Below are 25,188 nucleotides of genomic sequence, written 5' to 3'. Positions count from 1 at the left end.
TATTCTGATATGATTTGAGATTTTCACAACCAAAAGTATTATCGGGTTATATCGTAATTTTTGGATTATTCTGGTACATCTGCCCAAATTATGAAACATTAACTAAAGAAGAAGGAAGTGCAACACAACATAATAACCCAAAAAATAATCACGATAATGGTGCTTAATTTTGTGTATTTATGTTTTCCTGTGTCAATTGTTTATTGAACTGCGTTAATCATTTATTTTTTCTGTAATAATCATTTGTTTATCTGTATTAATTGTTTATTTTTTCTATATTAATTGTTTACTTTACTGTATTACTTTACGTTTTTTTTTGTATAATTGTTTATTTTTGTGGATAATTTGTCTTCAGGAATTGGCAGCAGAGGCAAAGAAGGCGACTGAGGCCAAAAAGGGGAAGACCAACTTTGGTTTCTTCCAAGGAGGCGCTAGCGACGACACCCGGGGATCCTTTGAGTTCTCTTTCGCAGGCCTGTTCAAGTGCATGTTCTGCACCCACCCTGAGGGCGGTGAGGAAAAGGCCCGACTTGCCCTGATCTCCGACTCCATCAGCCAGGTCAACAAGAAACTGGAGCACTTGGAAAAGTTAGTTCCACTAATACATTCAACTTGGTTCCATTAAAAACAGAACATTGAAAAACTAGAACATTGACAAAACAGAACTTTGAAGAAAAGTGAATAAAAATAATAAAGTCTCTTGCTCGACTCTCTCGACCTCTAAACCCATCTCCTTGCATCGCAGTGGGAGGGATGGATTCATACGTCATTCATTACCTTAAAGTACTTAATAAAATAATTTATTTCTGAACATTAAAAACGTAAAATAAAGCATGATTATGAATGTTTTAGAGCAATTGATGCCCCGACCCCAGTGTCAACCAGGCGGCGGTCAACCATCGGCGGAGCGGCGGTCTTCAACAGTGCTCTGGGACCCCTCAATGAAGACAATGAAAATGACCAAGGGGATGATGAATCAGTCAGTACATCGCCTTCTGTCATGCCAAAGGTAAGAAACTCACGGCCAGGTTTTCAAATATCTGCTGCATACACCTCATTATTCAATCAAGCCTTACGGTTACTGGATGGCTAACTTTGACTAGGTGGCTAACTTTGACTAGGTGGCTAACTTTGACTAGATGGCTAACTTTGACTAGATGGCTAACTTTGACTAGATGGCTAACTTTGACTAGATGGCTAACTTTGACTAGATGGCTAACTTTGATTAGATGGCTAACTTTGACTAGATGGCTAACTTTGACTAGATGGCTAACTTTGACTATATTATGGTACCTACTTGCCTGAAGAGTCTGAAAAAATAATTATCATTGAGATGGTGGTTTTTCTTTGGACAAATTGTATAATTCATCATTTGAAATAAAAAAAATGTTACATTACATATTATATGGTTTATAATCAAGTAGGTACTTGCAAGTGTTATGATTTCAGAGGAAAAATTCTTGGATGCGAAGACTTCTGTTCACAGCAGGGGGGTATAACTCCGATCGAAAATTTGAACCGAAATATTGTGACGTCATATGTTTGCCTAACTATATCCACCAATGAAAAACTCTGAAAATCTATGGAATAAACTTTCAAAGTTTTTCATTTGTGTATAGTATAATAAGTAGGCTCCAAATGAGAATTTTGCTTTCTATATATTGGCATATCTATGGTTTTTTAGAAAAAAATTGTTTCACACAAAAAGCCCGAAGTTATCAATTTATAGAAGTTCATGGTTCACAGAACTACTAGTAGTTAATTATCTAGTTGCTCTACAAATATTTTTTGTTATTTAAGAAAATTCAACAATAAAAGATATCATGATTATATATTTTATAATTACTGATATCTAAGTATATCAGTAATTATAAAATATATAATATTTAATGATTGCTTTGTAAATATAAATATTTTTTAAATTGAATTTGTACACTTGATGTATCGATTATTGATTTGTAGGAAGAGAGAGACGACCTGTCTAATCCTTACTGGATTGATGACCCCGACCTTGGCAAAGGAGAAGTGGACTTCCTGCCCGAGAATGAAATTCATTTCTGGACTGATCTGCTGGCACTTTATTTGTACCCCATTGATGAAGATGAAGACGAAAAGGTATTTCTAGTTATTTTAGGTATAATTAGAGACACCCATTCATAGATTTAATTTTTAATAAATGTAGCATTAATTATTGAAAAAATAGCTTTAATTTCGCATGTTCACAGCGTTTATAGCTAAATAGGATAACATCAAGAAATGGCAGTCGGCAAGAGGGGAAAAACAATTAAATTAGCAAAATCACTTGAAACATGTTTATTGTATTATTGATTGAAACTCAACATGGCACATGTTTCTACAGAACAGTGTGTCTTGTTCGTTCTACGATCTGTGAATACAAGATTATAGCGACTAAAAAATCTTTTTTATTATCGCTAAAAACACCATTTATCTCTTTAATTCGCGAAAATAGAGTTAATGTTATGAATGGGTGTCTCTAGGTATAATTTACTATCAATCATGACTCTCTGTACGGATAGGTAGGATGGACTACCATACAATTTTGTCATGCACTTCTTGCTCATTAACATTCTTAATTCTTTTCTCACATACTCTTCCTTCTTTACACCAAATAGGGGATGGAATACTTTTTAACCTTTAACTATGGAGGTCGGGTCTCAGAGGCCCAACCCCTTCTTCAATTTCTCGGAATAAACACCTTCCCCGTGCGTGCCATCCCCGCGCGTCTCAGTAGCTTCAGTTTTAGTTGTGTTATGACCAAGGAGGGAGAAGGTCGCGTCATCCGGCACTTATTACGTGAGTAATAATCATTTAAAGTCTGATCAGGGCCTGGGAGACCCGTTGACTATAATTTCCATACAAATATACTCGGGCCTATGTGACCCGTCTACTATAATTTTCTTACATTTTAGTATTACAAACTTTTTTAATTTGTTCTAGATTTAAGTGGAGTAAATGCTTACGTCTTGTTCAATCGGGAACAGGAAAAGAAAATAGAAATAGGTGATTTTTTGAAAACTTTAGCGCGGTCTCTAGTCCTGCCACATGCTCAAAGACGAGTTTTTTGCACAAAGTTGCCTAGAGAATTGAGGTCGACAATTACTCGAATATTAGGTGCAGATGTGCCCCCAGCGGCAATACAGGCTGAAGAAGTTGGTCCTTAAAATCGTAAAAGATGTAGATTTTGCCCATCAAAGCTCTCTAGACAGACAACCCATGCCTGTATTAACTGCAAGAAGCCAGTTTGTCTTCAGTGTTCCAAGCCTCTATGTTCTGAGTGCCAGTAATTTTACATAAGTTTGATCCTTGTGAGAATTTTTATTTTATTTCTTTCAGAAGTTTTTTTTATGACTTTTTGTTACTGTTTCTTTTATTAGCTAGGAAAAATTATTGGTTTTGATTTTTGTAATACCTACTATAATTAAGGAGCCTTAATATGATCTCAAGTCAATTAAGACTGAAAACTGACTAGGTTAGTTAAATTTGGAGATAATTATTAAAATATGAATAAAAGTTGATTATTTTTATTATTCAATCTTTTATTTATAAATACTTTATACATATAAACTCCTTGCTAAAGTCAGATTGGTCCAGGTTTGAAAATTAGAAGAATTTTATGAAGGGGTCTGTGTGACCCGACGTCCATGGGAGTGTGATTTTTTTTTTACGTCCATAGTTAAAGGTTAAAGTGTTATTTATTTTTACTACTATAAAACATTGTACATACAAAATATTATGGTGAATTTAAGTACAGTAATAGCATTTCTTAGCCTCTTTACTAGGATGCCCTGTGCGGAGGCAAACTAAATTTATTTAATTATATTTTATTTGTCTTCTATGTCGTTTTTTGTAGTTTTTGTTGTACGCATCAAACTTTTTTATTCGTTTTATATCTATGGGAAGGGTGTTGTGGAGTTTTCTTGCAAAATAAATTTAGTTTCTTTATCCGAATATGGTTTTATAACTTATAATGTTTTTTTTTTTTATTTCAATTTTATTTAATCTAGTTTGATGGATATGTGGTCTAGTAAAGGATTCAGTATTTTTGAATAGTATTAATTTGTTGTACATTTCGACGGTCCCGACGGAGGCGGAAATTTGTTTTTTTGCAGTAGAACTGTCTAATGTTTCGTTTCTGCATTTTTACTGTTTCTGATAATATATTTCTCCAATTAAATAAATTCCTCTCCTTCAGACCCTGCACACGGCATCCCCAAAGATGACATAGGCCCTGAGGGAAATTATTTTGCTCAGAGCCTCTCCTGTGTGGGGTTAATGTTAAAAAAAAAAGTTAAACGTCTGACGCAATTGTATTAAAGATTATCGTCGATTTCCTTATTTTCTATTAAGATAATATAATAATAATATTAAATACACTAACTTTGATACACCTAAATACATTGGCAGTGAACACATACTTTTTGACACTGAAAAGGTAGTTAATTGGTCAATGAGGTCTTAAGCCATAGCTTGTGATGTTCTGCACAACTGTCTAAATTCTGTTTTTCCAAGCTCAAATGGATTCAATTGATAGCGTATAAGAGGATACGTATTTCAGTTATATGAACTTCTGGAGTCTGCCTCCGTTCAAATTAGCCAGTTATTTTGCTAACGAACCACATTAATCAAAAAGTTGTGTACATTGACAGTTAACCAAAGTTTCTCTGACAACAAAGACGCCGCGCTAAATTAGGCAGCTTTTGCTATCAATTGTTGACTGTGCTTGCACGTACAGCCTACAGCCCTGTCAACATATTGATAGTATAGGGTTTTATCGATCGACCGTGCTAGCGTTCCAGATGTCTTTGTCTTGGGTTACTTCGATGGCTTCCGTTCTTTGCGGGCTCAACCTCTCGTATAGTCTCTAGAGTTGCTTTCCCCGACTCATACTCCTGGAATTGCTGTCAGTATTTTATGCTGAAGTCGGTCTTCTGAAGTACATGTTCAAGTCAACTCATCTGCGATTTTAGCAGAGGTTCGATGCTAAGCACTAGTCGGCTCATAGATCTTCTCACACTATCCCATTATGTGACTCCTCCCACTCTTCTCAAATATCTCATTAATTAAGTTATACCGATGTTAATTTAAGCTTGTTTTCAGAAACGTATTTCTCAAGAATTGTTGGAGCTTCGTGATCGCTCCGTGTTTGGTTTCTTCATGCTCAACGCACTCTTCGTCCTCATTGTGTTCCTGCTGCAGCTCAACAAGGATGTACTTCACATTGAGTGGCCATTTGGTACCAAAACTAACATCACCTACGATGAAGGCCCCCAAGAGGTAATTATAAAATTAAATCTATCTTTTTGAATGGAAACTGTAAGAGAACATTGGATTATAATATAATGCCATTTTATGTCCTTTTGATGAGAATTAAATAAGAAAGGCAAGGATTCCAGGGCTAAGTATAACCTTACAATATTTGAATTCCTCATAATAATAACTTGTGCAGTGATGGAGGACTTACCTATCAGGAGATTTAACCCGTGACACCCTGGATGGGAACTCTATTCTTTAGACCACTCGCCTACTAGCTATTATAATCCTTTAATGAATCTTTAATCCACTTGCGATTTTCGAGTGAAAGAGATTAAAAGTTAGCGCTATTAGCTCTATTACAACATTACAAAGTTCCATTCTTTGTGATAAGTACTGTCATAAAAGCTATTGAACAATTGGAAAATTAAATCTTTTTATTATTTTTTTAATACCTACATATTTTGATACATACTTTAATTTAAAACTCTAATAATAATACAGACATGAAAACATTTTAATTTCCTTGTTTTTAAGTGCCTTAAGTGTAGACTTTATTTTACAACAAATAGACTTTCTTTTAGTTGTTATTTTGTTAATGATTTGATTTGTTATTATTTTAGGTTTTCCTCTCAATACGATACCTAGAGCTGGAACCTATTGGATTGGTGTTCGTTATATTCTTTGCCCTCATTTTGGCTGTCCAATTTACTGCTATGTTGATTCATCGCTTTGGGACACTCTCCCATATTCTGGCATCTACAGAACTCAACTGGTATTGTTCCAGAAAGGTAAGAAATTTTGATGAATATACTTTACTTTTAATGCTTTGTGTGTATGTAATTTTAATTAATTTAGTTAGTTTTATTTCGTTTTTCTGAATCAATTGAAAGATGTCATTAAATTGATTTCATCAACTATGTATTTTGATTGCAGGCTTCTGATTTGTCTCCCGACGCATTGGTAAATCAAAATGCACTCACCCTCGTCAAAAGATGGCAAAAACTATCTGATGAGAATGACGATGATAAAGAAGAGGGCGGGCCCGGCAGAAGAAAGACCATCAGAAACATGACCGACGCAAAGAAGAGAGCAAAGCAGGTTGGGACGCTGGACGCAGCTTTCAAAAAGAACTTAATGGATCCCAGGAAATCTGTTGGTGAGTAGCCTAGTTATCATTTTAAATCCTTTGCCTAATTATTAGCTTTAACCTTCACGGTAAAAAAGACCTTAAACTCACTAACCCATCTGGCAGATTTGTTCAGTTTGGCGAACAAACAGCTATCAAGGTAGAGACACACTTTGCCCATACACGCAATACTACTTTTCCAGGTCAACGTGCACACCGGCCCTATGCACGAAGCGCGTGTGACCACATGACAAGTGGTCTCTAATTCTTACGTCATTTGATTTAATGTTGAATTTTTTAGGTTATGTTTATGTGTTTCGCAATTCGTAACTTTGAGGACGACTTACTAAGATTATTTATTTAAATGAATTTTTTCATTCAAAGGAAAATAAAAAAGTGAGAATAACACTTTGGATTCACAAAATAAATAAACAAAGACAAATGTTTGGAGACTTCCTTTCTTTAGTAAAGGAACTAGAATCTGATGACTAACGATTCTTCATGCACTTCCGTAGAGCAAAGTGACATTTGACGAGCTTCACAGCATTATTGAATGTGACATAAGAAAAGAAAATACATGTCTTCGGAAGTCAATTGGTACGAGAGAAAGACTGGCAGTTTTCCTACGGTACAATTGCCATTCATTATATGAGTACAATGGGAATAATATTGGAATTTTTTTATTTAGAATATTTAATATCAACAATATGAAGTTAATTATCAAAGCAATTCTTCACATTGTTGTTGTGTCTCCTGCACCTGCTCCTCCATCCTGCTGCTACTCATAGTGAGCTGCTTAAGAGCTTTACTTCATTTATGGCGGAATGCAAGTTTTTATTTGTGTCTGATCTAAAATAAATGCATATCAAACCAACTGCAATTCAATTAACTGTCAAAACAAACAAAACCTTAAATGCATAGATAATACCACTCACAGATGTCAAATCAGCTCGCTGGAAGCACGACGTCACCCCCTCCAACTTTACACATCCTATGCCGATCTAAACAGTCCAGATCGGCGTTGCAATGTTAGCGTAGGTTTGCGATGCGTGTGACAAGTGTCCTAAAGCACCTGTTTCCGTACAAAATGTATCGTAGTTAATTTCTTCTCTTTTGAGAACAGCTCACATGATCTCATAGTAATTGTGTTTCTCTTACTGACGTGGTGAGAAATATTATATAAATGGCGTTAGACAGATAAAACTCCAAGCTTTATATACAAATCTAGAAGTTGCCACAGAACAATTAAAATGTACACCTCTATGAAACTTTCTATTTTCACAATTTGAGAAAAATGTATGAAAATTTGTGAATTTTTTTATTTTTATATGACACGACAACAAAGTGAGGTGTTATTTTTATATGACACAACAACAAAATGTTCATAATATATTTGTCTAATAAATTGAGTTTTTTTTTAATTATCAGTAATTTTATACGAAAAAGCAATAATGTAAGCCATTTTTAAAACCTTTTAATGTTTGTATTCAAAATTTTAATATTTTTAAAATTATGTATTTATTTCAAAGAATTTAATTTGAAAGCGTATTTCAACACCTTTCAAAAACACCACATATTACATTTTACGGCGTGTTTCAAATGTTTGATGTCCTTGCAGGAGGGGAGCTTGGCCACCGCATATCAATGAGGCGAGATACTATCAGAGCTCTGCAGGAGAGAAGGGACACTGTGATCCAGGAAGAAAGGAGGAAATCACGAAGGTTAACGGTCAATGCAGACAGATTGGCTAATGTAAGCTTTATTATTATTATTTTATTTATTACTTTTCTTACTCTAAGATCATGTGCAACTTCATTCCAAGCAATATGTAGGTCCTGAATCTCCGAAAGTGCATTCTCCAAACATAGTACTAGATGTTGCAGTTTGGTTCCTTCAACATTTTTATGGCCGATCAGCTATCAACTTTTAGATTCTAAAATGTCATGAATTGGTGTTTAAAGGAATGCATTTTTCCGATAAGTAAGCCTGAGGCATTCCGCTAGCCCAATTTCCCGCCAAGCTCATGTTAATTAAGACTGGGAAACTGTGCCTCAACAGCCAAGTCTATGTTTATTAAGGCAATAAAGTTTCAAACAGCTTGGTGTAACAACAATGACATATGGGTTTTATAGCATTAAATACCATCTGGCAAAATAGGAATTACATTCTTTCACAATATTTGAACCTGTGAAGATTTCTGAGAAACTCTGCACATAAATAACTAAATATTATTATGTATACATATATGTTGAAATATTTTCAGAATAACAACTCGGGAATACCAGCGAGGAGCATGAGAAATAGCATGAGGAATTCCATCATCCCGCCCAGCAATGACGGAGGACAAACCAACCTGAGCTTCGAGCCCGATACCTTCGATGACGAGGACACCACCACCTTCAGGCCGAGGCCAAGGCCAAGTGTCGCCTTCCGGTTATGAGGAAATACATCTGTTTTTATATTCGTAAACAGACAAAAATTGTATTTGATTTTTATCTAATTTATCATTTTATATCTAATCACCAAAATATAATTTTAATCTTAATTAATCAAAAATAATAACATGGAAAACAAATATATTTAATAATATATTAACTATTTTGTTACTGAGCTGATTTCCTTTAATTTTAATGTGTTTTGTTACATAATCAATTAAAAACGGAGGTTTTTTAGGTACATGAAAAATGTAATTTTATAAATTTTGATATAAAAATCATTACTTTAAAACCTTTTGTCCTATTTTATTGAGGTATGTATAATATTTTGCATAAATATTTTGAAAACATCGAAGGTGATTATTGAAAAATTATTTTAGAATTTTTGTTGACTACATATTTCAAATCACACTGCTTAAAATGCAAAATATGGATTTTGAAAACATTTTTTATCGAAGTTGTTAACATTTTTTTATGATAACAGTTATTGCTATGTTTGCTTCACAAAAATTTAAATGTAGTTACGGTATACCTAAATTAATAAAAAAAATATTAGGGTAAGGTACAAAATAAAATTGTTTAAATTATGTTTCATAATTTATTTAGCTTAATTTTTACCTAATATTATATAATTACATCATCGATATTTAGATTTCGACAGTAACAATACAAGTCAATTAGAATACAAGAACACATTATTTAATTATGACGAAAAAATATCACAATTTTTATATGTATTTCAATAAATTGGCAGTGTGTTTATAATTCAGTACAATGTTTTTATTATTACAATAATGGAACATTAAAATCCATACAGATGAGAATACAATAGGTATAGAAAAGAATAGAATAAAAAATATTATAAATAAGTTTAAAAAAAGGATGATTTTGCAGAAAAAATCGAAGATCTAAATAGTTTTGCCTAAAATAATTTAATGTCTTTTTAGTACAAAGTCAATCGATTGACTAATTCGACTAAAACAATGTTTTACTTTTTAACTTAGTTTACATAGAATAGTCATCACTTATATCTTCCTTGGAAAGTAACTTGTGGTCTGCTCTGTAGCCTTAGGGAATTGGTGTCCTCATCGTCTAGCGCTGCGTCGTACCCCCGGTTCACCTGGCCCCCGTTTGGGTCGGTGAATACGTCCTTCACGGAGATCCCGGCATTTGATGTTCTCATGCTGCGAACCGGGACTCCACCAATGTTATTGTTTACCTGGAAACAGGAATTAAACATTTTTAATATTTATCATCTATAAATAAATTAAAAACGGTATTTGTTGGTAAAGAATTACCTATCATAGAAGTTGGATTGAAATTAACATCTTTTAATTAAACCTACTGCTAATCTCATCGCACAATTCAGCTCCTCTTATTCATAAACACGGGTACAATTAATCAATATGTAATAATCTATTATTTCATTCGTATTTGTTATCTTTAATTGTTGTGACAAACTATATGATATTGATTTACCTTAAAGACATTGACGGTTGTAACACATATTTAAGCACTACAAGTCTCCTATGAGAGCAGATTCTATTAGATACAGTAACAGTTAATATCAGTTGTACACATGTAGTGAATAATAGTGTTTCATTGGAAAGAATCCATAACATATACAACTGTCACTCTTATTATGCTTAAATTGAACATGTTACTATTCATTAACTCCTTCCTGTTCCGTGTTTCAACAATGTATGTATACTCACCTTCTCTCTGTGAATGACCTAATATCTTCCTATTAAATGTAACTGTTGTTAATATCACTTAAACTGGGCGAAGTCCAACGAAGTGCCGCCCACAGGGGCTAGCAGCATTACATATTATTATCCTTGCTTAGGTGTTTAATGTCAAAGAGATTTTCGTATATATTTTAGAAGTATAATATGCGTTTAGTAGGAAATAAAATTTACCCCTGATAATCCATACTCATTGTTAGCACCAAGAGTTTGCATTTGTGATTTTCTCTTCTCCGCCATGATGGAGTTTCTTCTCGTCTCCAGTGCCTTGATGGTTTCGCGTCTCATGGAGATCTTGCGATTGAGAACAGGAGTTCCTAAAAAGTAATGAACAATTATTATCGGATCTAATTTGAAAAGCTTCATTTGGTAGTATGTGCATATAATATTCTCTTTATATGTCCTTTAAAGAAATACATTTTCCCATTTTATTTCCTCCCTACTTCACCTTATCTCCTTGACAGTAACCCAGATCCTTCAATAAAGTTCACTAGAGTTGTCATTGGGTGTTGGGCCATGTCTCCTGGTTCCACGTGACTTCCCGGAAGACTTGCTTTCCATTAAAGCGGCACATTGGCACCATAGGTGTTTCTTCATCCTTTTCACATTTCCTACAGCTGTTATGTAGTTTTTTCCACTCCCAAAAGCTACACGTGTCTCCTGAGGTGAAAGTATAGTCCTACTCCTCTCAATAGTCCCACTGGATAGCTCTTTAAAATTCTATCTACTTATTACATCAAGTATGTACTTGTCTAGTTTGTTTGGGGTTTGGTCCATTTATGGGCTCTTTTGTTTGGATTCTCCAATGAACAGACGTGGTAAAGTTGTGTTATAATAATACGTTCACTATCCCTATATATTGGTAGCAAAATAAGCATTTACCTGGTCCATCATTGGCGTTCATGTTAAAGAATCTCTTCTTGAATGCCACGTCCAATGTTCCGATATTCCTCTTCTTCTGTCGGGCCTTCTCCAGATTATGTACCGTCCTTCTTCTGCCCACTCGGTCGGGGCCAGAGCCAGAATCGTTCTCGTAGTCATCATCCAAACCATTCAGTTTCTGCAGATCCTTCACTATGGCAATTGCATTCTTGTCGAGCAGAGCATTTTCAGATAAGTCTTCAGTCTGTAATAAGAATTTCCAATGAGTTACTAATTTATGACTGCTTTCTTTAACTACAGCAGAACAGGCAAGCTTTTGTTGGGAGATTAGTTGGAAGTTACAGTAATGTTCTATCTCTCGAAATCTTGGATAGCCCATTAAATGACACTCCAGGAATACACAAAACAGTAGTATTTTATTGACATCACGATTCTAATACATCACAAGTAATATGTTTTTGAATTTGTATAAAAAAACAGTGAAATTTGAAAATAATCCATTGGATATAAAGTGAGGTCAGAATTTATTTGTGGAATTATCATTTTAGTGGAAACAAAATAAGATACACAAGTACTTGGAAGTTTCCTGTACTAAAAAACTAATTCGTTTTGGTAATTTTACTTACTAATTATGCCTGTAAAGCAATTAAAGTGGATTATTTTATTTTGCCTTATGTGGAGATAAAATTATAAATGGCTTTCACTTGAATCTCTCTTACCTTCTTAGAGCAATACCAGTTGAGTTCTGTAGAGGCCAGGATATGGGATAGTGTTCCAAAGCGATGGAACAACATAGCGGTAAATTGTATGATCAAAATGAGTGCAAAGAACATCACTAACACCAACCCAATAGGTTCCAGTTGTAAATATTCTTTAGAAATATGCACCTAAAATTGACAAACAGATTTATTAGTAAAAGTCGGATGGATGAGTTTTTAAGTATTTCAATATTTGTATAGGTATTTCAAAAGATGAAAAATTAGTAGAATAATTTGTGCTGTGTGAATAATACAAATACACATTAGGTACTTCATACGACGTGATAATATTACATATATAAACATGTCTCCACTTTCAATATAATGGGAAAATCCAACACCTCAAAAAGAAAGTGGAGGTTTTTTGTATGCAAATATCATAAATATTGAATAAAATGTAATTACAAATATGTATATTTATGTAACACTTAATATTAACAAAACACCAAGGATTTGATTATTTAAAAAGAAATTTTGAAGGGGTTTTAATTACAAATTGACACACATTCAGAAACCTAATAGACCACAGGTAAGTATTGAGTATAAAATATAATATATTTTGAAGTTATGCATAATATTTTGATGTATATTATGATGACACATATATATATAATATTATTATGATAAAAAAGATTCAGAAGCAACAATATTCGAAGAACGCAAGGCTGATAAATCCGTTAATGCATCGGATTTATTTATTAACTAATTTTGTTAACAAGTTGTAGGATAGTGACACCTAATTTGTTAACAAGTTGTAAGATAGTGACACATCATTTGTTAACAAGTCGTATAATAGAAACACTTTGTTAACAAGATGTGAGACATTGGTATCTCGTTTGTTAACAAGATGTAGGCCGGTTACACCTTGCTTAGTCAGGTCAGTCAAGTAATAATATTGGTTTTTCAGTAGTTATTTTTGTAAAAGCGAGCGTCAGTTTGGGAGGATTCTGCGTAAGTAAGAACTTGTTATTTTTATTCATTGAATTATAAATAAATATAATATTCTTAGAATTGGCAGTTGTAATCTTTAATGATTCATGAATGTTATTGAGAGATGGAATCAGTGGATTTGGTGATATTCTGATATAAAATGTAATGATTTTTAACGATTTCCATATTTTCATTCGTTCACTGCATTCGAGCAACGCAATCAAAGTCAATCATAACGTGTATTTTCTCATTCATCTCCACTCGGAATTCATTCTGGGGTTTCATGCTTATGATGATGCAATTAAAACGTATAATGAATAGGGGGTATATTGGTTGATTATTAGGAGATATGGGATTTGGCTGAAGGGAGTGACGAGGCTAATTGAAGGGAATAATGAGTTCTGACTTGGAGAGGGAGGGGGTGTTTGGGTGAAGGGAGAAATAGGATGAAATGCCTGGGAGGGGTAGAGGTGTTTGGTTGAAGGGAGGGATGGATGTGTTGATTGTGAGGAAGAGGGCTGATTGTTTGGTTGAAAAGAGATGGGATGAGTTGTGAGATGATGGAGGGGAGCAGTATAACTGTAACCCTGTCCCATTAGTCAAGATGCACATATATGTAACAAGAACCAATCCCAGTTGTTAAGAACACTTGCATATCCATGCAACTGTGCCAGAAGGATGCATGTTGGTTGTGGGTCATGTCTGGATAGACTCATTAGAGTTAAGAACGTTAGAGGAAGGTGGTAGAACAGTCAATAGTATAGCCAGCTGCTAGCAGCTGTACCTCTCCTGTCTCCTCGATGTACGTGATATTTGTCTTAACTCCCAGTGGCCACTCCACGTGGAGTTGGTCTTTATTCAGTTGTAGCAAAAATACGATCAAAATAAATAACGCATTGAACATGACGAAGGCAAATACTGATTTGTTCCGCAGTTCCTTCAAATCCTCGGCGATGCGAGCCTGCAAGACGGCACAAAACACAAAACAATCAATATCAAAAGCAAACTGAGGTCAAGATTCAAGAATGACGAGGAATGGTGACTTATTAACTCTAGTGACTCTGAGATCCTGTCCTTTTTGAATAGTGACTCTTTGGGCAGGTTCTCGTATTACCTCTTGGGAGCTCTCGTCATAGGTAATATTGGTCTTCACCCCCAGGGGCCACTTGATGTGGAGGAGGTCCTTGTTCAGTTGGAGTAGGAACACAATTAGCACAAACAAGGCGTTCAGCATAAAGAAAAGGAACACAGATTGGTCGCGCAACTCTTTCAGATCTGTGGCAATACGTGCCTAAAATCATTTTCAATACTTTCTTTCAGTAAGGAGGTCATATTTGGGTTAATACATAAAATAAATTATTGTTATTTGACAGAGCTCACGTTTGCACATACATATTGCATCCCTGTAAAAAAACTTTGGGGAATATAAAAAAATACAACAAAATCCAGTTCCTGAAAAAAAATTGATTAAACAGAAGAAAAGTAAGTAAAAAAAATTAATTTTTGTGTAATTTCTTAAATAATGTAATTATACTGGGTGTCCGGGGGTAAAGTGCGCTAACTTCGGGAGGTGATTCTACATGATGGTAGGAGTAAAAAAGATTAATGACTGTTTTGAAATTCCATTGTTTATTTTCACATACAAAAATATTTTTCCATTGAAGAATATTTATTTTCCGGAACAAACAATTCATCTTAACCTAAAACCTACCTCAAAACCTTGAAATTTTGAAAAAGGTTATTTTTCTTTTTTAATTGTATCATCGTGTACCCTCTGAAGTTAGCGCACTTTTCCTCCGGACACCCTGTATAGTTTCTAAAACAATTGATCTCTCAATTTTATGAGAATTTAAAAAAAAGTATTTTTTTAAAGTTTGTGTAATTTTCAAACATATTTGTATTGTGTAACAAAGTAATGTTTATAGGTACCTGTTCTTCCTTGTTATCATCAATAGGGTATAAATAGCGAGCAAGCAAATCAGTCCAGAACTGTAATTCTGCATCAGAAAGGAAGTCTACTTCTCCTTTTCCGAGTTCTGGGTCATCGATCCAGTATGGATTTGACAGATCATCTCTTTCCTCCTACAATCCATTCAAATAAAATATCCAATCATCAATAATTTTCACTTTATTCTCAGGAAAACCATGATATTTATTGAAAAAAAAACAATACAAAAATATGGGATAAGCTGCGAAATCTAGGTGGATTCATTGGCTTTAAACCGCAGTAAACAGTTCATACATTTCCACAGTAATATTTTGAGGAATGATATTTATTAAATAGTATGGTAAATCAATAGCTTCTATTCAAAAAAATCAATAGAAAGTAGTGTCCGCAGGCCTGCCGCTAGACACCTGAACGCCAGCATAAAAAACCGACTGTAACGAGTTTAAACATAACGAGATCGCTGTATTTGCCGTCTCTTGAACGTGCCGCCTGCCCAGCATGCTCGCTTGCGGCGGGCCCTAGTGTCCACTTGCGGAATTGGAAAGAATTTACATAATATATTATTTTTAAATTTGACAAGTTCTATTTCGTGTTGAAAATAATTTTACCTTTGGCACAGTGGAAAGGGTCTCACTGTCAGATCCGTCATTCAAGCCGTTTTCTGGATCTTCATTGACTGATCCCAGCCCGTGGTGGTGAGAGCCGTGCCCGCCTGCCGCTGACCTCCTCCTGTTGGATGACATTTGTCCGTTTGGATCGATGGTCCTAAAATGATAAATAAATATTCAGTTATCTGATTTCGTAGACTTCATGTAACCAACAGTTTTTTTTCTTTTGAAGCCGAACGGATTTTCTGCATCTTATTTTAAGATATGCACAATCAAATCCTCTTACTAAAAGCACATGGATTATCTTTCTGTTACTTGCGTCTTTAACGAGAAAGATTGATTGGGTAATAATTACAACAAATCTATCCCACTAAGAAGATTTCCCACTTAAGAAGTTTTTTTCCGGTTTCTTGAAGAGTAAGAGAATTTTAGTGTATTTTGCAGGGACAGTTTACTTTTCAACAGCCTCCAACTTCTTGTTGATCTGGCTCAAGGACTCGGAGATGTGAATGAGGTGAGCCTTTTCTTCGCCCCCCTCGGGATGTGTGCAGAACATGCACTTGAAGAGACCAGCGAAGGAGAACTCCATTGAGCCCTTCTCCTCTCCGTTATTTCCTCCCGGGTTGAAAAACCCAAGCAGGGACTTGTTCTTCTGCGCCTTCTTCTGGGCTTCCTCCGCTTCTTTCTTTTCGTTCTCTATTTCCTGAAAAGAAAGATACACATATTTCAGTGTTAACATCAACGTTTATTAATTACTAGCTGTACTCTACCACACATAACTGCGGCTCAGTCTGTCTAAGCAGATATAGAAACAATAGTGAATGTTGCTTTTACGCCCAACAAATGGCGCTGTTTTTAAAAGAAAGCATGTTTGTCCAACGGATTGCGCTGTTTTTTTTTAATAAAACCTGTTTATACCTGTCACAGGTGACATCTATATAATATAGGTATATAAAAACACATGCGTGTTCGAATGCAACGTTGTGTAAAAATTTCAAAAAATCTGTGAAGAACTTTCGGAGATTTAAGATTTTGAACAAATGAACATTTACATTTTTATTGCTGTGGGTCCAATTTTTAACATTCATTATATTTCACTTTGAATTATTTGGGCTGTACAGGAATCGAACTTACTACCTTCTAACTCAGTCAAAGATTAAGACCAGCGATGGAGGCCGTTGGGAGATCCTTTTATGACCTGAAGGAGACTGCAGTTTCCGATGGATGAGAATCACAATAAATCACAAAAATAATTATTTGAGGAAGAATCATGTACGTCAAAACCTATTTATGTGGAAGTCAGATGCTCGGTGCAATGACTCGCTCATTATTCACTATTCATTAGTCTTACTCCCATTTCAAATAGTCACAGTCTATCAACACTAAAAAGGAGAAGAAAGTCAAAGACATACCTTTTTTGTTTTTTTAGCGACCACTTCCCTGGTTCCCCACGATACCACGTTCAAGTTGATGATGGAGTACAAGATCAAGAGCAGATACATAGAAGGTATGGAGAGCAGGTAGATGATACCGGGGACGATACACCAGAACTCCTGCGGATGGAGGCAGGCTGCGATGAGGAAGGAACCAGTCAGAGCTATGAGGAAAATAGCGGAAGGGGAACCTATACCGTCCTCGCCCAGCTGAAGGGCGGTACCCACAATCACAGCCATCATGATCATGGCGTAGCCAGTCGATAGTATCTGAGCGAATAATAGCTGGAAAGAAGAAAAAAACCACAATTAGTATAAATAATAATAAAAATACAGTAATATTATTGAGCAATAGGATGATTTCATTGCTTTCTACAATTAAATCGATGAAAAAGATTTTTTTTGTGCAATGCGGGTCTTTAGTCGGTTTTAAAAATCAATACTTACACTCTAACTTCTCGTTATGCTGTCGTAGGTGGTGGCGGGTTCCGATACGTTTAGAAATGTGATGTGATAGTGTGATGGATGTGTCATCAATAAAGAACAAGCCTAATTAACTACGTCAATTTTATTGAAATTAGATCTCACCTGAATATTGGCTTTACAAGTGAAACAGATTAACATGAAGAACAGAATAGGAATGATGTTGTATTGGAAGGAAGTCCAGTTGTCGATTTTGAAAGCTGCGACAAAAGCTCCCACCAACATAAGGAAGATGGTTCCAGGGCCAAGTACGGTACCTCCCATCAACATCACCTAGAAAATACAACATATTCGTTACAGTCATGCCAAAACTTCCATCAACCTGGAGTACAAACTACATTATATTTATTTATTGACGCCCTATTGGGCTTTTAAGTACATAAAAATTACAAATTTCATTTTTAAAAACAGTATAAAACAAACAATAGAAAATCGAAATAAAATATAATGATTTCTCATACATTATTTACATTTAAAAAGTGGTGGACTAATTTGGCCTTAAATGTTTTGAGGTTTAAATTAAATATGTCAGCGACATCACTAAGTTCATTGCCCAACCTATGTATTCTTTCTAACACAGAATTCGTAGCGAAGTTATTGTTGTAGAATAAAATATTCCGTCTAGTATATTTTGGAGGTATATGTAAAGATGCAAGTTTATAGTGTCAGGGCAGTCTAACCTTGAATGAACAATTTTATATAATAAAAGGAGATCAAATATTTTTCGCCTTTCAGATAATTTCGATAAGTAATTATTTATATTATTTGTTACATTCCGAAACCATCATTAAAATAATCTGGAAATAATCATAGACACGAAATAAAGAGAAGTGGACCCCAATGAGAGCCTTGAGGCATTCCCGATGTTTATTTATTTATACTGAGTTTTTACAGACAATCTCACTTAAGTGAGAAAAATCCGGTTATAAAAACTCAGTTAACATACAATTAGGTTCAACAATTCCCAAAATCTACTTAGCTATAGGACACATTAATTTTCATATACCTAAATAAAGATTAAAATGTAAAGAAAAATAAAAATTCTAAATTAAAAATATATATGAAATACAAATATTACAGAAAAGTAAGAGACGCAAGTAATACATAATATAATCAGTGCAACATATTATTTAACAGAAGCAGATTTTTTTTTCTGAATCCATTTAAATTATCGACAAAAATATCTACATCAGCACACTCAATTTTATTATATAGTCGACACATTTGGGTCAGAGGGTAAAATAGGCGATATTATTTTGGAAAATATTCAGGTGAAAAATGCTATAGTGTCTTAAACAATGGGAATTGGGGAGATTTATTTCAATATTGCTAAGACATAATGCGGTATCAAGATGGCCGTGGATAATTTTATGTATTTTATTTTGTTAACAAGTATTTTTTTGTTAAAAATACATAGGTATCACGAAAAACAGATTTTGGATGTTTGCCTTTTCCAACAAAAAGATAAATAAAAATTAAATAACTGTTTCTGTTTTGGAAATAAAAAAAAAGGTTTTGGTTTTTAATCCTGCTAAACTGAGATATAATATACAATAATTTCACTCACCAAGTATGAAATGTAAGGCATAGAAATGTTGTCGTTGATTTTCACAGTCTTTTTGTAGTCGACGAGCAGATCGAAGATGTTGGCCATGGTGGATGGCACCCACCTACGTCTCTGGTTGTAGAACTCGTTGAAGCCTTCGGGAGCGTGGGTGTAAGCGTCTGACGCAGCAGAGTACTCTACTCGGTATCCTCGCTGTAGGATGAGGGTGCATAACCAACGATCTTCTCCTGCAGAGACAAAATATTACGGTGAAATATACACAGGTTTTTGTTTGTTGTATTTGAAATATAAAAATTGAGAAAAAAACAACAAAAAATGTCAACGAAGACCAAAATGTAATCTACATTTTTACTTGAAATAATGTCAGGAATCACTGGTTGTCTCTTAACACCCCTTCTAACTATATAGACATGACAAGCAGTGCAACTTTTGTTAGGTAAATTTACGGTGGAATGCGTTTAAATTGTGATTTAATCCTTTGAAAGCACGACAAAAGTCGCCAGAATTTTTCCCCTTACGACAATTAAATCGACTGTAGTATACGGTGTGTAAAATTGCGAATTGCTCTGGAAAATAGTGGCCATGACATATGGTTCATGGTACTTTTGTCAGACAATGTACCATGCATACTGCATAGGTGTATAGATAATCCTCAGTAGATGTACCACCTTGCTGACATTAACTCCAATGACACTCGGTACTTCCCATTAATAAACTTATAATACATTAGAACTACGTAATTAGGTACCTGAGTAAAACATTAAATTGAACGAATAAATACATTTTTGATGAGTTTTGTATTTTTGGCAGTACCTTGATCATACTGCACGTAATGTCTCGCCTCATCAGACTTGGTAGTATATTTCTTCATGACGTTGTCATCCATCAGAGCCTTGGCCCTGAAGAGGGAGAAGCAACCGGGGCTACAAAGTACGCAGCCAATCATGTGTTCAGTAGCCTTCTGCAGCCAATGACCAATGGCGTACTCGAACATCTGATACCACACCATGGGACCTGGAAATATGTATAAGACATTGCAATTCAAATTTTAGCAAAATAATTAAAAATAGTGGAACCATTTTCAACACACTATACATATTTTGTTCAGTGGTTAATCCTTTTTTTAAATTTAAACTCTTTAATTGTTAATTGGAATTTCTAGTTGTTGTATCTAAGATACTACATACTAGAAAGGTTACTCAATCTCCGACAGAAGTGAAGGACGAATACAAGTACAATTGTGGTAGAAAAAATATGTATTCATAGAAGTTTGAACATAGGAACTACCATAGAAGGGCTCTACTAAAATAGTATCTCTAGTTTCGTCACTAATCCAAAACTGGCATTGTCCATCTCTCCATCTTAACTTATTTCTTTGGAAATACAACGTCATCATATGCCTCAGTTTCACATATAACCCTTTAATTGTGCTACATGCCCAGCGTGGTGCCATCCCCTTAATATTGCTTGTTCATAGTGATAAGTTTTTATTACCTGAGCCAATAGGATGAATACGGCCGCAAGCTGCACCCAGATTCTTGTTCTTCTTCATCAAATCAACCAACAGCTGGACGGCGTTGGGTTTGAAATCAATGTCTCCATCGAGGGTAAGTAGGTAGGTATTTTCAGCCATGACTTCTTTGCGGTCGACGGAAATGGGCAGCTCCATGAGTCTGTGGCCCAGCAAATAGTACATGTACATCACCTGTAATAGAAGGAATTTATTATTTATTACACGCCCTAGTAGGCTTTTCTTAAAAAAAAAATACAAGCATTTTGTATCAGAGTAAACACTTGAAAATTAATACAATAAGAAGAATGTAAATATAATGGCAAAAATTAATCCTCACACATATAATTGAATTTAAAAGATTCAACAAAACAAAATAGTAGAAGCGGAGAAGTTATATGGGTACATAGGTCTATTTGTGTCTAGAAAAATAAAAGTGATAGAATATACAACATTTATACTGATTAGTTTTCAAATGAAATATATCGCCCAGATCAGAATATTTGTTTCCGAGATTGTGAAGTCTCGGAATCGGAGAATTTTGGTAAGCTAGTGTCTTGGTGTTATTGAAGTAAAAAGGTAAGAAATGTCGGCATAATTTTTTGGGAACATGGATATTGATACATTGAAGTAATTCGCTACAGTCAATTTTAAAATGTAATATTCTTTGTAACAGTATTACATCTGTGCTTATTCTTCTTTCTGAAAGTTTCAATAGAGACATTTTATCGAAGAGGTAATTGTAATTTATGTTTTGTATAGGAATATGCAATTTATAATTTATAAACCTTAGAAACTTCCGTTGAATCTTTTCATTGTTATCTGAATGAATATTGAAAAATGGAGATCAAAACGTAGAGTTATACTCAAGTTGGCATCTGACAAGGGTTTTATATAACATAATAAATGTTCCTAAATTATTGAAATCTTTTGCAGCTCTCAAAACAAAGCCAAGAGTCTTTAGGGCCTTGTTGATAATATTATTAATATGACATATAAAGGTGAGTTTACTGTCGAACATAATGCCTAGATCAATAATTTTATTAACACAAATTAAATTTTCATAATTATTCATGAATATTGAAAAAAAAATAGGATTACTTATTTTGGAAAAATGAATGAACTGGCATTTATTTATGTTTAATGCTAATTTGTTGATTGAGCACCATTCAAAAAGATATCTCAAGTTAGTTTGAAGTGTAATACAATCATTAATGTGGTTAATCTCTTTATAAAGTTTCATGTCATCGACAAACAGTAGAACGTTTATATCAGTAAATACATCAACAATGTCGTTTATGAATATTATATACAAAATGGGCCCTAGATGAGAGCCTTGAGGCACTCCACTTGTCGCCATAAATTCGTGCCACTTATTCTCACACAAAGACTTCTTTGGAACAAATAACTAGTAAACCAATTTAGTAAATTACCGTAAATTCCAAGTTTAGCTAATTTATTGATTAATATTTTATGACACACCTTGCCAAATGCCTTGCTGAAGTCAGTGTATATTGAGTCTACCTGGCACCTGTTTGCTAAGGATGTAGATATAAAATTTTCGTATATTAGTAAATTGGTTAATGTAGATTTATTTGAACAAAAGCCATGTTGGTAGGGAGTTATAATTTTTTTTTTTTTTTGTAGATATTTTATCAAGTACTATTTTTTCAAAAAGTTTAGGTATCGATGACTGCATACATATTGGTCTGTAATTTGTAACATCCGTTTTGTCACCCTTTTTAAAGATAGGAGTAATAAAACTATGTTTCCATATATTAGGAAAACATCCTGTCTTTAATGATTGGTTAAAAAATACGAAAAAAGGAACAGATAGGCTGTTAAGACATTCTTTAATTAACACAGGTGGATGTTGTCAGGACCAGCACTTTTTCTAGCATCTAACAAATTTACATGCTTTTTAATATCATTAATTTCAATGTGTATTTCAGATATGTTTCGACTGAGATTCGACGAGAATTTTGGAATTTCATTATTAGGTATATCCTTTTCATAGACAGACTTAAAATAATCAGCGAATAAATTTACAATATTTTCAACATTACATCCAACTTTTCCATTGAAATTCATAGAAGTTGGAATACCGGAATTATTATTTTTTTGAGAATTAGTGTAGTTCCAAAATTGTTTTACATTTACATGAATATCATTTTCAATTTTATCAATGTAATTTTTATAACACATTTTCGATATTTTACAACACTCCTTTCTTAACAATTGAGATCCATTATAATCACTTGACAATCTGGATCGCTTGTAATTTTTATGAGCAATTTTTTTATTGTATGTTAAAGTGATCAATTCAGGACTAAACCAGTTTGGAAAATTAAAAAAATTATTTTGTCGGAGGGGCACAAAATTTGTAAGCACATGGAAAGAAACAGTTTTTAAAATCAATATTTAGTAGCAGAAAAAATTGTGCACTGACGCTGTCAATGATCTCGAACTTTATCGCTAGAATGAGCTTTTGGTAGAGGGTCACACAACTTTTCAACATAATTTTTTTTAGATAACTTTATTGAACAACTAGCTGAAGTCAGAGTGAAGAAAGAGTTCAAAATCAGACTTATACGGTGACCTTTCTCTTGTTTTCGGGTTTAAGGTCAAGTGCGCATCATAACGTCAGGGCTCGTTATTAGACGGTTATTATGCTGCAGAAAAACACAAACAGTTTTTCCCTTGTGTAGTTTAGATTTTGGATTACATTAAAGGGATCTAACACCATAACAACTTATAGCCACAGACCTGAGACCAGCGCTTCCTGTGCCTGATCTTGTCCTTGTCCTTAAGATGGCAGACCATCTTCGTCTTGCCGGGTAGGGTCCATTCGAGGCGGCCGCCGTAGGGTGCAGGGTACTTCTTGGGTGGGCGGATTCTGATGTTGGTCATATGCACTTCGCTGGCGGCCTCGTCAATGGTGTGCACCAGGCGCTTCACAAAGATGTTCACTTGTGAGTCGTCGTCGCTGTGATCGGAGATTTCGAAGCCGTCATCCAGGAAGATGTGAGCTGGAAATAAAATAAAATATAAATAATGAAAACTGTGATGTGGAGAGTATCGTTGAAACCTTTCAAAAACCAAGTCAAATTAAATTCTGCGAAAATGGCAATATTCGTAAGCCACGTAATGTTGGTATGAAAAATGAGACGTGCCATACCATAAACATTTTGAAACTAGCATTTTCCGGGAAACTAATAATCCCATGTATTTGAAGTGAAAAAACACTAAACTGCGCTATATAAAGTAAACTGTTTATTTTTTAATACACACTTCACTTAAAGTGCAATGTAAGTAAATCATGGTTTTGGTGTACTGCAACAGTAGCGAAGACAAGGGGTTAATAATCAAACAATGTTTTTTTAAATAAATGGTTTCAAAAACCAATTTCACTGTTACATCCATTTATGGTTCAAGCAATAAATGATCCGGTCCAGTCTAAAAGAAAATAGTGAAACAAGTTAAAACATTTAATTGTTTAAACATTTAACACAGTTGACAAGGAAGTTGATTTAAAAACAAATACAATGCCAGAGTTTGACGATTTAATAGTAAAATTATTTTTGGACACCCAGCTTGAATTTTTTTATGTGTATGTATTATAGTGTAAAACGTATAAAAATATGATAGTACTTACTTTCGTATTCGTAGTAGTCAGGATCCACGACCCTCAGATACTTTTGAGCTACTCGGCGAGCGCACTGATCCTCATCAAGTCGCAAGATGGACTTCAAGAACTCAATCATCTCGTCTTTAGTCTCGTGCCACATAGTAGCGCATGTATAAATCCTACGAAAACACCATAATAATTTCAAGAGAAAACACAAAATTAATAAATGCAGATAAAATGTGTAGATTTTTAATTCATTATTGGCGTAACTATTCAGTTTTATGATTATTTATTTACCTAGTAATATGATCAGACGACTTCACTGTTCTTGGAGTTGAGTTTGATCCATCGGTATGGACGGATATTGTTTCGTAATATTCGTCGCCCTTTTCTTTTTCAATTTCAGCTAAGTCCTGTAAAAAATCAAAAATAAATTATTTGTCGTCATAAAATTTTTTGTTTGTTTGTTTGTCCGCTATAGACTCAAAAACAACTGGACCGATTTAACTGAAAATATCAAAGTTTGTTTTTATTATTGCAAGGAGTGTTTATAGAATGGGAATTGGGTTCGAATGGGAGAAGACGTTGGGGACGCCCGGGGAAGACTTTGCATTATCTCTGCACTGGAATAAAGGAATGATATATTGTAGATTTTTAATAGTAACAATGTGGTAACAGTAGTGAATAGTAGAAAAAGTCTGGGACGACCGAGAAAGACTGAACGTATCATTTCTGCACTGGAATGAGATTCGGAGTCGAATGAAAATCGATAAAATGTAGTTTTTTAGTAGTACCAATGTGGTATACAGTAGTGAATGGTGGAAGTTGGGTACGCCTGAGGAAGGCATGGCACGATCAAAT

At 34.4% G+C, this 25,188-nt stretch overlaps 2 protein-coding genes across 5 annotated transcripts in view; one reads left to right on the top strand and one right to left on the bottom strand.

Annotated features, from left to right (window-relative positions):
• LOC149424623 (chitin synthase chs-2-like) overlaps positions 1-9,239 on the top strand; it is a 44,923-nt gene extending 35,684 nt beyond the window's left edge. For both annotated transcript variants that reach the window (XM_089630906.1, XM_089630905.1), the window contains exons 17-24: positions 356-588; positions 853-1,009; positions 1,963-2,115; positions 5,119-5,295; positions 5,895-6,062; positions 6,208-6,430; positions 8,019-8,152; positions 8,664-9,239. In XM_089630906.1, coding sequence (XP_089487032.1) covers positions 356-588; positions 853-1,009; positions 1,963-2,115; positions 5,119-5,295; positions 5,895-6,062; positions 6,208-6,430; positions 8,019-8,152; positions 8,664-8,840 — 1,422 coding nt within the window. In that variant the 3' untranslated portion in view covers positions 8,841-9,239. The remainder of the gene's footprint in view (positions 1-355; positions 589-852; positions 1,010-1,962; positions 2,116-5,118; positions 5,296-5,894; positions 6,063-6,207; positions 6,431-8,018; positions 8,153-8,663) is intronic.
• A 265-nt stretch (positions 9,240-9,504) lies between these two features.
• The window catches only part of kkv (hyaluronan synthase-like protein kkv), a 116,020-nt gene continuing 100,336 nt past the window's right edge, over positions 9,505-25,188 (bottom strand). Inside the window, exons 9-25 of one of the 3 annotated variants that reach the window (XM_089630904.1) lie at positions 24,625-24,740; positions 24,355-24,506; positions 23,466-23,728; positions 20,684-20,894; positions 20,003-20,203; positions 19,190-19,416; positions 17,728-17,895; positions 17,119-17,424; positions 16,162-16,409; positions 15,707-15,863; positions 15,080-15,232; positions 14,265-14,441; positions 13,935-14,111; positions 12,182-12,349; positions 11,463-11,706; positions 10,755-10,897; positions 9,505-10,054 (exon numbers count right to left, since the gene is read on the bottom strand). In XM_089630904.1, coding sequence (XP_089487030.1) covers positions 9,857-10,054; positions 10,755-10,897; positions 11,463-11,706; positions 12,182-12,349; positions 13,935-14,111; positions 14,265-14,441; positions 15,080-15,232; positions 15,707-15,863; positions 16,162-16,409; positions 17,119-17,424; positions 17,728-17,895; positions 19,190-19,416; positions 20,003-20,203; positions 20,684-20,894; positions 23,466-23,728; positions 24,355-24,506; positions 24,625-24,740 — 3,309 coding nt within the window. In that variant the 3' untranslated portion in view covers positions 9,505-9,856. The remainder of the gene's footprint in view (positions 10,055-10,754; positions 10,898-11,462; positions 11,707-12,181; positions 12,350-13,934; positions 14,112-14,264; positions 14,442-15,079; positions 15,233-15,706; positions 15,864-16,161; positions 16,410-17,118; positions 17,425-17,727; positions 17,896-19,189; positions 19,417-20,002; positions 20,204-20,683; positions 20,895-23,465; positions 23,729-24,354; positions 24,507-24,624; positions 24,741-25,188) is intronic. The other 2 variants (XM_089630902.1, XM_089630903.1) reach the window with 2 other exon arrangements.

Source organism: Hesperophylax consimilis, chromosome 4 (assembly GCF_061612785.1).
Source record: "Hesperophylax consimilis isolate HC1 chromosome 4, BYU_Hcon_1.0, whole genome shotgun sequence".
NCBI classification, from domain to species: domain Eukaryota; kingdom Metazoa; phylum Arthropoda; class Insecta; order Trichoptera; family Limnephilidae; genus Hesperophylax; species Hesperophylax consimilis.
Note: the sequence above shows the minus strand (reverse complement) of the source record. Positions and strands in the feature narration are given on the sequence as shown.